Here is a 15,453-nt window from a genome sequence, read left to right on the forward strand (position 1 = left end):
GTAAAATGCCCAACATTCTAATATACGGCATCTCAGATAAAAAAAAGACATGCACGTGTTAGACCAACCATCAAGGCACACTTTCTAACACATAAACATGAAAAAAAAATGAATAATATACGGCAATTCCTTACTACGTAAAATTTTTTACAAATATTGAAAAAAAACAGAAATTGGCAACCGCAGTTAAATACCCAATATACCAATAACTACGTCGTATCTGACAAAAACAAAGTCACGCATGGGTAGCCAGATCATCTAGACACACTTTCCAACACTAAACAAGCAAAAGTTTTACAACACTATTTGGCAATATCTTACGGAAAAATGACTTGGCAAAAAAATGAAAAAAAATGAAAAAGGGGCACTCGCGGTAAAATGGTCCTCGTGGTGATGAACGACATTTTAACTAAAAAAAAAATCATGCACATGGTAGCCAAACAATCCACCAATACTTTCCACAACTGATAACCTATACAAGTTGCACCATTCTACGACAATTTCATAATACGTAATAACTTTGATAATTATGCAAATTACCTTAGAAGGGTAAACTCGGTCGCGCTCGACCCCGACGCGTCTCAGAAATCGGGGAAGGAGTACAGCTACAGCAATGCACATCTGGACACTACTAGAGCGTGTAGGGGAGACACCTCCTGCAGGTCGATCACCCACAAATTCAGTCACGGGGGTGAGTCACGTGAGAAAAACCTCTTTTTTTTTGACGCTCGGGGTCGCGTACGACCCATCGTACCTATCCAGGGTTAAAGGAGGCCGATATGTATAGCAAGGAAAATTAAAATTTTTAAAAATTTGTCCCTGTGCGTATGCAAATCTAGGACAAGTCTCCATAGAATTGAACTGGTTGGTTTGTTTTATTCCTTGGAAATGCCAGTCTCATTGGTCCCATACAGTAGCAAAGGAAAAGACTCCATCAATCCCTCCACAAAGGGGAGCTGTAGTCTAGAAATAAATATCTGGCAACTGATGGCCAAAGAATAGGCATTCTTTCCACCATTCTCCCCTTTTTTAAAGGAGGAGAACTACTATTTGCAAATCCAGTCTAATAAGAGTGGTGCTCAGAAATGTAGCTTACCAAATTCGTCAGATCAATAAGAAAGGGGATAAGAAAGCCTATTCCCTTACTAAGGAGAATGAAAGTAGAAAAGTCTGTGATTCTACCTTTCCTCTTGCCTAACATTGAATATATTACCATAGAAAAGATGCTGGGCTGGCTACATAACTACTAGAGCAGCCAACACAGGGCCACAAACATAAGTATTGAAAGACATTTGGGTATAATCCCTTAAGAAGGCTGATGGTTGTTTGGCTCGACAAACTCCATCACCTGTCCGACTGCAGATTTTTCATGTATGTTCTGAAAGTCTCATGCAGTAAGAAAGAGAAGTGTACTGTGGCATCTCTTGCTTGGTTCTGTCAGTGCTGAGGAAGGGATGCTGATGGTTTGGCAGGAGATGCCAGGTCCTCTTCAGATTGGCGAAGTCCCTGTTCTAAACCTTAGATAGCCAACCTTCCATGGTAGACTGCTGCAGAAATCATTGTGGACCTTGCGAAAAGCCTTCAGCAATGAGCAGCTGCTGGATAGCCTATAACCAGGAAATGCAGTTACTCAACAGAATAAAGGTATCACTGACGTTGTGGCTGACAAGGAAGGGTGGTACAAGGGTAGCGCTCTAGAAGTACTATCAAATCTTAACTCGGTGATGATCTGGGAGCAACCATGGTCATAATGAGTACTGACATGACCAACACTTTGTCAGTTGGCTAAATAAGCTGAACGGAGGAGAGGTAGGAGTTCAGATGATCCCATGGGATGGGTGTATTGGAAGACTCAAAAACTGACCATACCCTACAACCTATCCTTAGTGACAACCCCCCCCCCCCCTTTTTTTATTCTTCTAAACTGGCTGACAGTTCTATGGCACAGTTAGCCCCCACTCTCTGCGAATGTTAGGGATAAATCTTAACCTAAAACTTGCTGCCCATTGCCTATGCTCGGATAATTAACACACCAAGAACTGCCAAATAATGTTTTTACTTAGTTTGTATCACTGTATAAGTAGTTTGTAATTAAATGAATACATATCGGTAAATGTACAGTATATGTACACATATGTAAATTACATACTGGACACGGTAAGGCTACAGTACAATACATGACACTACAGTATAGTAGTCGTTGCCTTGACCGGAACTTATTTTCCCCAGTACAGTAGTTATCATACACTTACAGTATAACAACAAAACACTGTTGTTCCTATCTAGTAATAGTGTATAATACACTCTGCTACTGTAGTGTATATTACTGTAATATATGTACAGTACCATCACTACAGTAAAGCTTTAGTGTACTGTAAGTGTTCGCTGTTTTCGTTCGGACGACTTGACTCACCGCACACGTAGCCTACGTTTGCAATAGACAATACTATACATTACTGTGATTCTATACTGTTCAACATCCATACATAAAGCGGGAGCTGACTGCATTGGTACACAACCCAGATGTGCATCTGCTTTGTCAACTTTCCAAGGGGGTATACTGTAGAACTTGACCATGCCTTCTGCATCTTGACATACAGTATTATTATTATTATTATTATTATTATTATCATTATTATTATTATTATTAAGAAGAAGTTTTGGAAAGGAGTAAAGAGAGTAAGGAAGGCTGGTTCAAGAATTGAAGAGAGTGAAAGATGGAAATGGAAGATTGTTAAAAGGAGAGGAGGCAAGGAAAAGGTGGGCGGAATATTTTGAAAGTTTCCTGAATGTTGAGGATAATAGGGAGGCAGATATAATTGCTGTTGCAGGTGTTGAGGTGCCGGTGATGGGAGATGAGAATGAGAAAGAGAGAGATTACAAGAGAGGAAGGGATGAGAGCACTAAAGGAAACGAGAGTAGGAAAAGCATCTGGTATGGATGGTGTGAGAGCCGAGATGTTGAAGGAAGGGGGCGCGTGGGCGAACGATGGCGCGCAGGCGAGGGCGCGTGGGCGAACGATGGCGCGCAGGTGAGAGCGAACGATGGCGCGCAGGTGAGGGCGAACGATGGCGCGCAGGTGAGGGCGAACGATGGCGCGTAGGTGAGGGCGAACGATGGCGCGTAGGTGAGGGCGAACGATGGCGCGCAGGTGAGGGCGAACGATGGCGCGCAGGTGAGGGCGAACGATGGCGTGCGGGGGCGCGTTCAGGAGATAGCGGCGAGCGCGCAGCAGGCTGAATAAGCACTCGCACGTGTGAAGGCGATTGTTGGCGCGCGTGGGTGCACAGGATCATGTTGAGCCGGTAAGGGCGAACACGTTGGGCGCGCGCGCAGGGGAAATATCCCTTGCGCGCGGGCGCGCATCTTGAAGTGCAACAGGTGGGCGTGCAGGGTGGGCACACGATGGAGACTGCGCGCGATGGCGCGTAGGTGACGATGCTAGCGAGCGCCGACGAGAAGGGGAAAAGATTACCTTCCCCTTTGCGCCCAGACCCGAAGATCGTGGGCGCGCAGAACGTTGGCGCACAGGCGAGAGCTGGCACAGAGAATGCTGGTGCGTAGGCGAGCAGGAGATCATGAGCGCGCATCAGGAAGAGGGCGCGCTGGCAGGGAGAACGTTGGCGCACAGGTGAGCGCTGACGCGCAGGTGAGCACTGGCGCAGGTGAGCGCTGACGCACAGGAGAGCGCTGGCGCACTCTAACTGGAACTGAAGCTAGCAATTGCGTGCTGGCGCGTAGGAGATCGATGGCGCGCAGGGGATATCTGGCGCGTAAGGGACTTAGCCTCTAGGAGAGAAAGTCCCTTGTGCCACGAAGGGACCGATGCCCGCTTGAAAATGGGATGTGTGGGTGCCCACAGCGCATCAGCGGCCAGGAACAGCGACGGCAGGTCAGCAGGTCTGGCGGGAGGAAGGTCGGCGCGTCCTTTGCAAGGACGACCTTCCACCGAAGGAGATCGCGAACGATCTGCAGAGAGGTCCAGGGATGTAGCTGGCAGGGTCGGTGATCGACAACGAGGTTCCTCTGCGGCGGACTGCAGGGATGACGAGCCGAAGAGGCGCCTCCTTACGCCCTTGTGGGGCGAGGTAAGGCCTCTACGGCGAAGAGAAAGGCGGGCCCCTCTAGGGCTGTAGGATCAGCAAGCTGACCAGCAGTCCTCCGAAGAGGAGTCTCTGTCAGTGAACTCCCCCGAGGGGGAGAATCACCTGCAGGAGAGACTATTGGACTTAGTTCCTCCTCGAAGGATGTTCGGAGGGGGGAACTAAGCCTTCAGCTACATCAGGAGCAGAGGTTTGACCCAACTCGTCAGAAGCCTCTCCCACAACAATGTCGACGATAGACAGAGGATCGACCTCTGCTAAAGTCAGCGACTTTGAAAGCTGCTCCTAACTTGACCATGTCAAACAGGGCTTCCTTGGAGGGCGAACCCTGAAGCCCAAAGCTGTAGCAAATCATGGTTAGAAACATTAACATGAAAATCAATATCCTCCCCCGGGGGAGGAGGAGGAGCTGCCTCGCTATGGGAGGCAACTCCCTCTCCCAAACCCCGAGATCTGTCAACAGAACTGCGGCCTACGCTACAACTCGACAGTTTCTCGGAAGAAACCGATCGAGTGGGAGCTTCGGAGGAGGTTTGGGGCACGATAGGAGAAGCCTTGGGTTTTCCCCCTTCAAAGAACTCTTCGAAGGAGAAATATCCCTTTTGGACTTCTTCTTCCGGCGCCGGGAAAACCTCTCCCACTGGGAGGTAGACCACTCCCCACACTCACCACATACTGTACATCATCTCTATCACACCGTTGGCCCCTACGGAAAGGACATAAGGTGTGAGGGTCCGTTTCGACCGCCGACATATAAATCCCACAAGGGTGGTCAGGTAAACCGGGACACTTCCGCATCACAGAGGCCAACTTCACAAACACTGTAGAGAAGAAAAAGCATACAAAAGATCAGTCAAAATGGCTGTCAGAAAGGCAAGGGTGACAGCGGACACGTCCGTCTAGCACCCGAGCCGAGAGCAAAGTGAACTCAGCACAGGTGTGTGTGAGGCGGTGGGAGGTAGCAAGCTACCCTCCCTACCCCCTGCTAACTAGCGGTGGGGTAGTAAACCTTCGTTAAAATTCTAATGGCTCGTCATTTCAGCTACGCCGAAAGTAATTACCCATATTAAATAGCGTGGTTTGTATTTCAGTTACGGAACAAATGATCATTAAAAGTACTGAATCAGAGAAAATAGCTAGTTTACAGTAACATACTGGTACATGATAATTATACAGATAACCCAATAACAAAGAAAACAGGAAAAGAGAAGTATGTAACTCATGAGATAGTATTGAGTAACCAATACAAAGCACCTCTAGTATTTTTCTGTTTTTTTATCTGACTATCTGGGAGACAAATATTAACTCAAACTATCCTATAAACATCAATGGAATTGAGAAATTAGTATGTTTTATAATAATTTATACTAAGAAATAATTGATATTATAAAACAAATGAAAATACAGTACTGTACTTGATGAGATTCTGGCACAAACTTGTCACAATTCTACAACTTTTATTGAAGCCTAAATATACTAATATAAAGAGATTTAGTTGAGGGAAAATAAAACATATGCTAAATTAAAAGATACTCAATTGATCTGAGCTTACCATGAACCATTTCCGTACGAGTAACACGGTCTAAGGACGACAAAGCTTCTAGTTCCCTCTCGGCAGGTGCTGTGTGACTGCGGTTTCTGGTCATACCACTTTCTTCATAGAATGCAACAGTATCTTCCTCATCTAGTAGGTACATAATACCCTCCTTCTTGTACTTAATCTAAAAGAAAATATATTAGGTTATTCTTGAGAAACTGCTATACTGTATACTGTACCTAATACTCAAGTAAACTTCTTTTTAAATCCAAGTACTATATTTAAAGATAACTTCAGCTATGCAGTACTTAGATTACTCTGTCACAAGAAATACACATTCTATGAAAAACTACCAGACACGTACATGCTCTATCACATCTCTTATGGGTAAAGAAGTGTCGCCTAAATTAAAAAAAGTAAACATATTACACAATTACCTAAATTAAAGAAATAAAAGTTATAAATTTCAGTAGAATATTTAAATTATATAGCACATAAAATATCAAAACTTATAAAATACCCTTAGGAAAACTACCCAGCGTATCCTTTTGGGTCTAGGACTTTTTGTATAAAACACTTTGGTCTAAAGTACTTCAGTCTAAGAAACTTTGGTCTAAGGGGATTTTGACGAAGGAAAAATCTATTTCTGGGGAGAGACCTGTGGCGCCCGGTGAAATTGGCTGGTGCCTCTGTATCGGCCCATCCCTTTGACGAAGGAATTAACTAAATGGAAGACAGCCTGTGAATAGTGGCTTTCACGCGTCTTTGCTTTATACACGACACCCACAAGGTGCTCGCGCGAGGGTAGTAACCTCTGCATTCCATGCTTTTATCTTTCTCTGGTATAATTGGAAGATTTTATTAGAAAAATGTATTAGAAGGACCCCTTTTCACCAGCCGCCACAGGTCGACCCAGAAAAGACACTTTGGGTTAATAACTCTTCTATATAAAAAACAATCGCCTAATGATAAATTTGGTATAATGAACTGATTATTTTATGACAATATCCTCATTAAGCATTAAAAAGAAGTACAAAAGAAATCAAAATTCTTACATCAGAAACGCACACGCAATTCATTACGTCCCAGAAGGTTTCCAACCGCTGTTTCCTACCAATGCTTTGCATTATTATTATCATTATTACTATTATTACTATTATCATTATTATTATTATTATTACTATTACTTGCTAAGCTACAACCCTAGTTGGAAAAGCAGGATGTAGCCGGAGGGCTCCAAAAAAGAAAATAGCCCAGTGAGGAAAGGAAATAAATAGAATAGTGTGCCTGAGCGTACCCTCAAGCAAGAGAACTCTAGCCCAAGACAGTGGAAGACCATGGTACAGAGGCTACGGCACTATCCAAGACTAGAGAACAATGGTTTGATTTTGGAGTGTCGTTCTCCTACAAGAGTTGCTTGCCATAGCTGAAGAATCTCTAATACCCTTACCAGGAGGAAAGTAGCCACTGAGCAATTACAGTACAGTAGTTAACCCGTCGAGTGAAGAATTTTTTACTAAAAATATTAGAAAAAAAGAAATACACCATTTCCCAAGCTTCTAACATCATTGGCTGATGTAAATGTTAATTTTTGCCAAACAACCCAGAGAAAAATTCAGCAATTGGGGCTTGTAAATCTTTATAATAATGATACTGACTTCTCTTTATGATGTCGAAAAATGAACGCTTTGTCCTTTCTACCCATTCCTGATGTACCAACAGGAATGCAATACTTAAAATAAAGTGCACCTAAATATACATTGCCATTTTTTGAGCACATACAAAATACTTGTGCAAATGGAATGCCAAGACAATATGGACGGCGTTCCAAGTCATTATTTAAAGTGCCAAAACCAAATGTTTATTAGCTCACCTTTTATAACAAATCACGTATGATAAATTCTGTTGAAGTATGGCATTGAAGAGTTAGTAACTCAGATCTCATTCAAACCTATATTATGTTCTCGATGCTCTAAGAAGGGAAGAACAAACCATCAAAACAAGAATACAGTATCTCAACTTACCGTAATGGTCAGTCCCAAGAAGAAAAACACCAAAGCAGTAAGATAAAGAATTTTACAAGTTGTTGCCGATTACCATAATCGTTCAATGAAAGATTACCTCCATAGTATTGCACATTAACTGGGTTATTTTTTAAATTTAACTATTACAGTATTTGATTTTAGTTTTAATTTATTAATAATTCTACTATTTTCATGTATTACTTTTTAATTCTTAAGTGCTCTTATTCATTTCTAATATTTTTAAGTTTAATTTCTATTTTTATTCTTTTGAATGTATATTCAATTTCAAGCATCATTTATTTTTGTAATTTGTATTTATATAAATACAGAATTTTTATATATCTAAATACAGAATTTTTGTATATCAAATATTTGTTTACTATTTTGCCAAAATGTTATTATACCAAAGCATTCTTAAATCAAAGTGTCCTTAAACTAAACTGTTTTTAGACTAATGACTCTTTAGACCAAAGTGTTTTTAGACTAAAGTAAGACATACCATCCTTGCATATACAAAACTTACTTTACAATCATCACAGGTACATAATTGCTGTCTCCAGTGATATGGTAAGAATACGGCCCCTTCTGGAATGTTTTGCTTGGAGATGCTTAATAACTTACACCCTGAAATGAGAGTAAACGTACAAAAGATGAATTTTTAAAAATCAGGCCAATTCAACATATTAACCCTTTTACCCCCAGGCTATTTGGAAATTTCCAACCCTTAACCCCCAGGGGGTTATTTTTTTCCCAGCACATTTTGCAGTATATTTATTTTAAATTGCTCTAACAGCCTTAATTTTTGTCATAGAGAGGTCAGGTTGGTCTCATTCTCTCGGAAAATGCCTGAATTTTTTCAAAAAATTATAAAAATATGAAAAAAAAAAATTTATAGCATTTTTTTGCAAGGACGTACCGGTACGTCCATGGGGGTAAAGGAATGGCTTTTGTAAAACGTACCAGTACGTCCTTTGGGGGTAAAAGGATTAACTGAAATACTCTAACTATATTTAAAATTCTGCCATATAACAAAGTAATTATCCCGTCCATTAGCATGGACACTACAAACCGCACAAATTTATTCAAAATCAACACCAAAAGGCAAAATTAAATACACTCTTACCTAAAACATCTGTTTTGGGTACATCTTTGGAATCTTTTTTTGTATCTTTTTCTGGCGCCTCAGCTTTTTTCCCATTCTCTTCCACTTTTACCTGACCATTGTCAGTTATGTTTTCCTTCTGTAAATAAGATATATTAATGGAATTTTTATAAAAAATCTACTATTTCTACACTCACCTGAGGTTCACATGACTTACTTCTCGTAGCTAGCTAAAGGCTAAAGGGACACCATTGTTTTTTATGTTTCATTTACAATGGCAACGAACGAACACATTTATGCATTTAATTAATTAATACTAAGCCAGGCGGTATATCTTAGCAATCCCTGTTTGTTAAAAGTTATATAAGTGGATGAGCAACCTGGTGGAATAACGAGAACTTTGGGTATGGAGGAAATGCTCCCCTAAATCTCAAGGTCACTGGCAGCAGGGTGACGGATTTGGTTTAAGGCAATAGACATGTCTCTTTGGCTGCTACTCCTGATGTCTGGCGGATAATTGATTGATTATTAGATATTATCTGGCATCATAACAGCAATTGTCATTGATGCCAACAAATTTAGTTAACAATTATTATATATTTCTTATTTCAATCATGATTAAATCTTATTAAATAAATTAGTCTCCACAAGAAACTTAAAAAGGCAATACTCATTGCATTCAGGTCCCAAAATTTTAGATAGCCTGTAAATGCCGCTAATATTCTTGCAATTATGAAAATGGCACAATCTCTCGGTCAAGTAACTTGGACACACGGTTAATAGATGCTTCACAGTCAATGGTACCAAGCAATCTTCAGAGTGGCTGATGTTTTCCACTCATCAAAAAGCTGTGCGTCAATCTGGTGTGACCAATTCTCATTCAGCACAAAACAACTTCTCTTGACCTTTGCAGGTCAACATATACCCCTTGGCAAGATACCTTGACAATTTCACTCATTTTCTGATTTTCCAACTCCTAATAGAAATTACAAGTTTCTGTATATACAGAATGAATTATGAGGTAAATTTCTTTAGCAGGTACCAAAGTTATTTTTTATAAACCTATGAACTACTGTACCTCCCTTGCCAGAGAGTCAACGTTCTTATTTCCCTTTATATCAACATGAGCAGGAACTCAACGAAATTTAATATTCTTACCTCTATTTCCAAGTAGATAGAACCATTCAAGAATTCCTATTATTATTGGGTGCAATGAATTAAAGTGGTGCATTCCCATCAATACACATACGCAGTCACAAAAAATAACAAGAGGTAGCCGGAAGATTTCCTTGACTGCCATTAAAAGTTACTCAGGGTGGAAAATTCCAAAAATTTTAATGTCTCCATTTTGGCACTAGAATGTTTCAGGGAGTCATTCTAGTGGTATTTATTGCCACTACGCACATTTACTTCCATCCAGTCTCCAGATATATTTTCAACCAGTCCATAAATAGAAGGAGTTTTTCTGAGTTCGGATGAATAGGGACATGAAAACAAGATGTCAAATCTCTCTCTCATTCAAAAGTCTTCTCTAGATTTTCACCTGAACTAAAACACCTTTTACATTTGGAGTCTTTTACGAAAACTTGGTCAGCCACAGGCTGAACATGTCCCATATGAGGGACGGATTAACTAGCACTCAGCACAAAAATTACAGTATCTAAAACACAATGCTGTCCTCAACATGTGAAACAAAGAATATTATTATTATTATTTCTAGATAAGCTACAACTCTAATTGGAAAAGCAGTATGCTACAAAACCTAAGGCTCCAATAGGGAAAGTAGTCTAGTGAGGAGAGGAAGTAAGGAAATAAATTCACTATTTATGAGAAGTAACGAATAATAATTATAAAATATTTCAAGATCAGTAATAACATTAAAATAGATCTGTTAAATATATTGTAAATTATGAAGAGACTTGTCAACCAGTTCAACATAGAAACATTTGCTGCAATTTTGAATTCTGCAGTTCCACCAATTCAACTGCCAAATTTAGAAGATTATTCCACAGTCTGATCAACACAGGAATAAAACTTCTAGAATAATGTGTGTGTGGAGCCTTATGATGGAGAAGGCAAGACTGTTAGAATCAACTGCATACAGCATGGTATAGTCTGTGAAGATCTTAATATAAAGTATGGCCAGAATTATGAAAGATCTTACGCAACATGCACAAAGGATAACTGAACGAGTCTATCATTAGCAATAAAACCCCTGAATGTTTTAACTCAAGACCTCAATCTCCAAGTGCCTGTCTCCATCTTCTGCGCTTCAGTTCAACTCCTTCACTAGTGAAGTTATAGGACAACAGTGTTATCGGTAAACAACACAGTCAAAGAGAGCACCTCTCTGACAACTGATGTTATGATATTCATCCCAAGGTCAAAGCTGTATGGACTAGGAGTGAATTTTTGGATAGACTGACCTTCACCTTAAATATTTCTGTAGTTCCAAAAGTGCTTCTTTTGTGGTTGCTTCTGCATACATATACTTTTCGGAAACAGTTCTCTCTGATACATATAATAATTGGCAATTAAATATTTTCGACAGAGATTGAAGAATTTCTATCCAAAAATGACACACTCTATCACATACTTTTTATAGTCTTCAAATGAAATAGCGTACAATACATATAATTTCAAGGATTTTCTGAGAACTCTTCTTAGGCTGCGTCTTCATAAACTTCTGCCACTGGCATCTCCCAATCCTGTAAACAGGAATGGCCAGTCCTGCAAACCACAGAGTAGGGAAAAATAGAAAACCATGACATGAACACACTGCACAGTCCATTCTTGCCAAAGCAATTCCGCATCTCCATTTTATGTTTAGTTTCCACAGAACACAAAAAGCATAACTCCACACAAACATATATAAGGAAAGTAGGTACTTCCCTATCCATGCAAAGTTGCGCAAAGCAAAAGGTCTGACCAAATCAACAGCCGAAACGAAAGCGAACAGACACTATTCGTGAAACTGTCTAGAAAATCCAACTCAATCTGCCATGTTTAAACTTTGAATTAAAGATCTAATGCCAGCTAACTTGTTAAAAGGACAAAGGTTTGTTATTGCATCGGAACAATAACTTATTGTAAAATTATTAGAATATGAAATTTCTTTCAGCAAAGAATTCAACAAAATATCCACCTTTGTTGTCAAGTTTCAATAAAGTTTGTGAGTGAAATTACTCGTATTTGACTTTAAAAAGTGAGCAATATTTTTTTCTAGGATCATTATTAAAAAATAACAAAATTGATATTAGGCACAACTGAATCCAGTTTTAGAAGAAAGAAGAAGAGTATTGTACCTTGTTTTTTACAACCAGAATATAAACCATCTGCCCATTGGTCACTTCCGGCCCTATTATGTCACATTTGCTATTATTTTTCATCTTCAGAACCAGTACTGAAGCCCAAAGCCTGATAACATTGTAAAACAAATATTTCATAGGAGAGTCTAAGCTATACATCATTACTGACTTAACATTCTGAAGTCTCTTCTCACCAAAGATTTCAAACAATTCAGCAATGGTGGTCATTTTAGCAGTTTTAAAGTTTAAATGTTTAAGGTTTAATGGCTGCTCATGAATGGCAGAGGCAAAGGCTCACTGCTCTATCAAGCAGGACAATGCCCTAGAGACTGACCATATATACATATGATCAGCACCCAAGACCCCTCTCCACCAAAGCTAGGACCAGGGAGGAACAGGCAATGGCTGCTGATGACTCGGCAGATAGACCTATAGGCTCCCTCAAGCCCCTCATCCTTAACTCACAAGAATGGTGAGGTTGCACTGACCAAAGGAACTAACGAGTTCGAGCGGGACTCAAACCCCAGTCTGGCGATCACCAGGTAAGGACACTACCTACAGGCTGCCACAACCCCAAACAGACTTTAAATCAGAAATACCTTTCTTCACTAATTTGTTTCTAGTTAAAGTTACTATTCACACATACCTGAGAATTTTCTGAGGATGCTTCTATATTAACCGAGTCATTTGTTTCCTCCGCCTTGACAGCTGTGACTGGAAAAAGAGAGTTTGAGCTCTTAGCTATTATTTATATTAATACTAAAACTATCTTGATACTTCAGCTAATTAAAAGGAATCGCCATATTTCAAAAGATACCTAGGTTTCAAAGGCAATTCCTTAGAATTTACTTATACCCAAGATTATTACCGGATACAGTATTAAATGATTTGTGGTGTGTCTGGAATATTGTATGTGTCAAAATATATAGAGCCAACTACACTAAGCATATTCCACAAATAAGATAAATAAGATGACATACTTGTAAAATGGGAGAGAAAAGATAGGTAAAACTGTATCCAGTTTGTAAAACAAATAAAGTATGTAATAATAAATACTGTATACAATTAGTCTAAACCATTGAAAAATAAATAAATTAATGTAAAAAAAAATTAATAGGAAATGTACTTTAATGTAACCTTCAAGCAAATTTGCATTTGCATTTGTCCTAACTAAAAAAAAAAAAACGAATCCTCTAACATGAGAACCAATTCAAGCTCAGCTGGAACTCGGCAGTTAAAAACTTATAAATAGGAGTCAGCAATAGCCAGTACTTAGCAGTTGGCAGAGGGGAAGCCCCAACCCTTTTGTCAGTGCACTGAACAGTAACTTTGATTGGATCTGGGACTTTAGGGGGAAGGTGAATGCAGGAAAAAAAGTTAAAAGGACTTGGGTTTGTAAAGTATAGTTAGGAAAAATACAAATTACTTTTAAAATTTGTAGATTTCTTACACAACTATAAACCTTCATCCTTTTATATAAGACTCATTCTTAGGAGGGTGGGAGTCCCTATTACCAAACTGGCTGGCTAGAATACCGGGATAGTTATGCTCCGACCTGATAAGGTGTGGAGCAAAGCATCCTGGATGCATTATGAACCAGGGTCAAAAGTACAGTCAGGTTCATGGCCCAGGCAAAACAGACTAATGCACAAGAAAATTTCAATTACCATACTGAGTCTCAATTACTGTGAGGGATATCCAACTCAATGGGTTTACCTGTGTATATCCATCCTAAGGGGGATGGTGGAATGAACACTTCTATTTGAAGAGCAATAGAAAAACTACTTGCTATAAGTAGTGTTTACCTATATCATTGGCAGTCCAGCTCCATTGCATACCAACAGCTGTGACCCAAGGGAGAGGAAGAATTGAGGAAAAAGGTCCAGATATGCTCACTCTCATCCTAGACATACATTGTAATTGTCCTTTTAGACATGATACTTTTGGTCCTATAAAGAGGCCAGGGTCACTACACGACTTGCTGAGAAGCAATCACAGGTCCTAATGAAAATGTATGCATTCTCACAAATAATCAGCAGTAAAGGTGCCAAAAATAAAAATGAGAGTGCTAGCAGAGTTACTACTAAAGAAACGTGCTCAAGCAAGCAGATAAGAGGGTTGCACAATCAATCGCAACATCTCGACTACGAGAGCATAAGCGATCAATCACGAGCAAGTGAGAGCATGTGAGATCGATCACGAGCAAGTGAGAGCATGTGAGATCGATCACGAGCAAGTGAGAGCATGTGAGATCGATCGCGAGCAAGTGAGAGGGTGTGCGATCGATCGCGAGCAGGTGAGAGGGTGTGCGATCGATCGCGAGCAGGCAAGAGGGTGTGCGATCGATCGCGAGCAGGCAAGAAGGTGTGCGATCTATCGTGAGCAGGTGAGAGGGTGTGCTATAGAGGGTGAGTGATTAATCGCGAGCAGGGGAAAAGGTGAGCGATTGATTGCGAGCAAGGGAGGGTGAGCGATTGATTGCGAGCACGGGAGGGTGAGCGATTGATTGCGAGCACGGAAGAGGGTGAGCGATTGATTGCGAGCAGGGGAGAGGGTGAGCGACTGAACGCGAGCCGGGGAGAGGGTGAGCAATCGATCACGAGCAGGGAAGAGGGTGAGCGATCGCGAGCGGGGGAGAGGGTGAGCGATAGCGGGGGAGAGGGTGAGCGATAGCGAGCGAGCAGGGGAGAGGGTGAGGGATTGATCGCGAGCAGGGAAGAGAGTGAGCAATTGATCGCGAGCAGGTGAGAGGGTGTGCGATCGATCGAGAGCAGGTGAGAGGGAGTGTGATCGATCGCGAGCAGATCAGAGGGAGTGTAAATCGATCGCGAGCAGATCAGAGGGAGTGTGATCAATCGCGAGCAAGTTATAGGGCACATGATCGATTGCAAGTTGACATATGATCGCAAACCTGTGATATGGCGCTCTCTTAGGAGTGTGCAAACACCTAGCAGCATGCCCAACATAGCTCTCATGGGTGCGCGAGCTGGTGAGATGGCTCTCCCGTAGGAGCACGAGATGGGAGTGCCAGGTCACCAACAGAAGCAGGATTGCGAGCATGTGTGATGGCACTAACCTTAGATGGCGGGATTTCAAACAGCTAAGGAGAAAGCAAAGTACAGAGCGCACCCTTGCCATCTCTTTCTTTGTCCTAGGTGAAAGATTTGCTAACACGGTCTCTCCCGCTCTCCCCCAAGGGGAAAGAAATGGTAGGAGTGACTTACATGGAATTCCTACTGATCACTCTCAAGGAATAATCGTCCAACAGGAGAAAATAAAGGACAGCAGCCCCGTTTTCTTCTGCCTGACAGCGTGTGCGAAGTCAGCCGACTACGTACCTAAACCGAGGCCACTTAGAGGTACGAACAGATACTAGTGC

General features: G+C 41.0%; 1 protein-coding gene across 1 annotated transcript in view; it reads right to left on the reverse strand.

Moving 5' to 3' along the window:
* The window catches only part of LOC137638530 (putative E3 ubiquitin-protein ligase UBR7), a 46,659-nt gene that overhangs the window by 3,177 nt on the left and 28,029 nt on the right, over positions 1-15,453 (reverse strand). The window contains exons 6-9 of the mRNA XM_068370654.1: positions 12,721-12,788; positions 8,788-8,905; positions 8,188-8,288; positions 5,656-5,824 (exon numbers count right to left, since the gene is read on the reverse strand). Coding sequence (XP_068226755.1) covers positions 5,656-5,824; positions 8,188-8,288; positions 8,788-8,905; positions 12,721-12,788 — 456 coding nt within the window. The remainder of the gene's footprint in view (positions 1-5,655; positions 5,825-8,187; positions 8,289-8,787; positions 8,906-12,720; positions 12,789-15,453) is intronic.

Source organism: Palaemon carinicauda, chromosome 3, assembly GCF_036898095.1.
Source record: "Palaemon carinicauda isolate YSFRI2023 chromosome 3, ASM3689809v2, whole genome shotgun sequence".
Taxonomy (NCBI): Eukaryota; Metazoa; Arthropoda; class Malacostraca; order Decapoda; family Palaemonidae; genus Palaemon; species Palaemon carinicauda.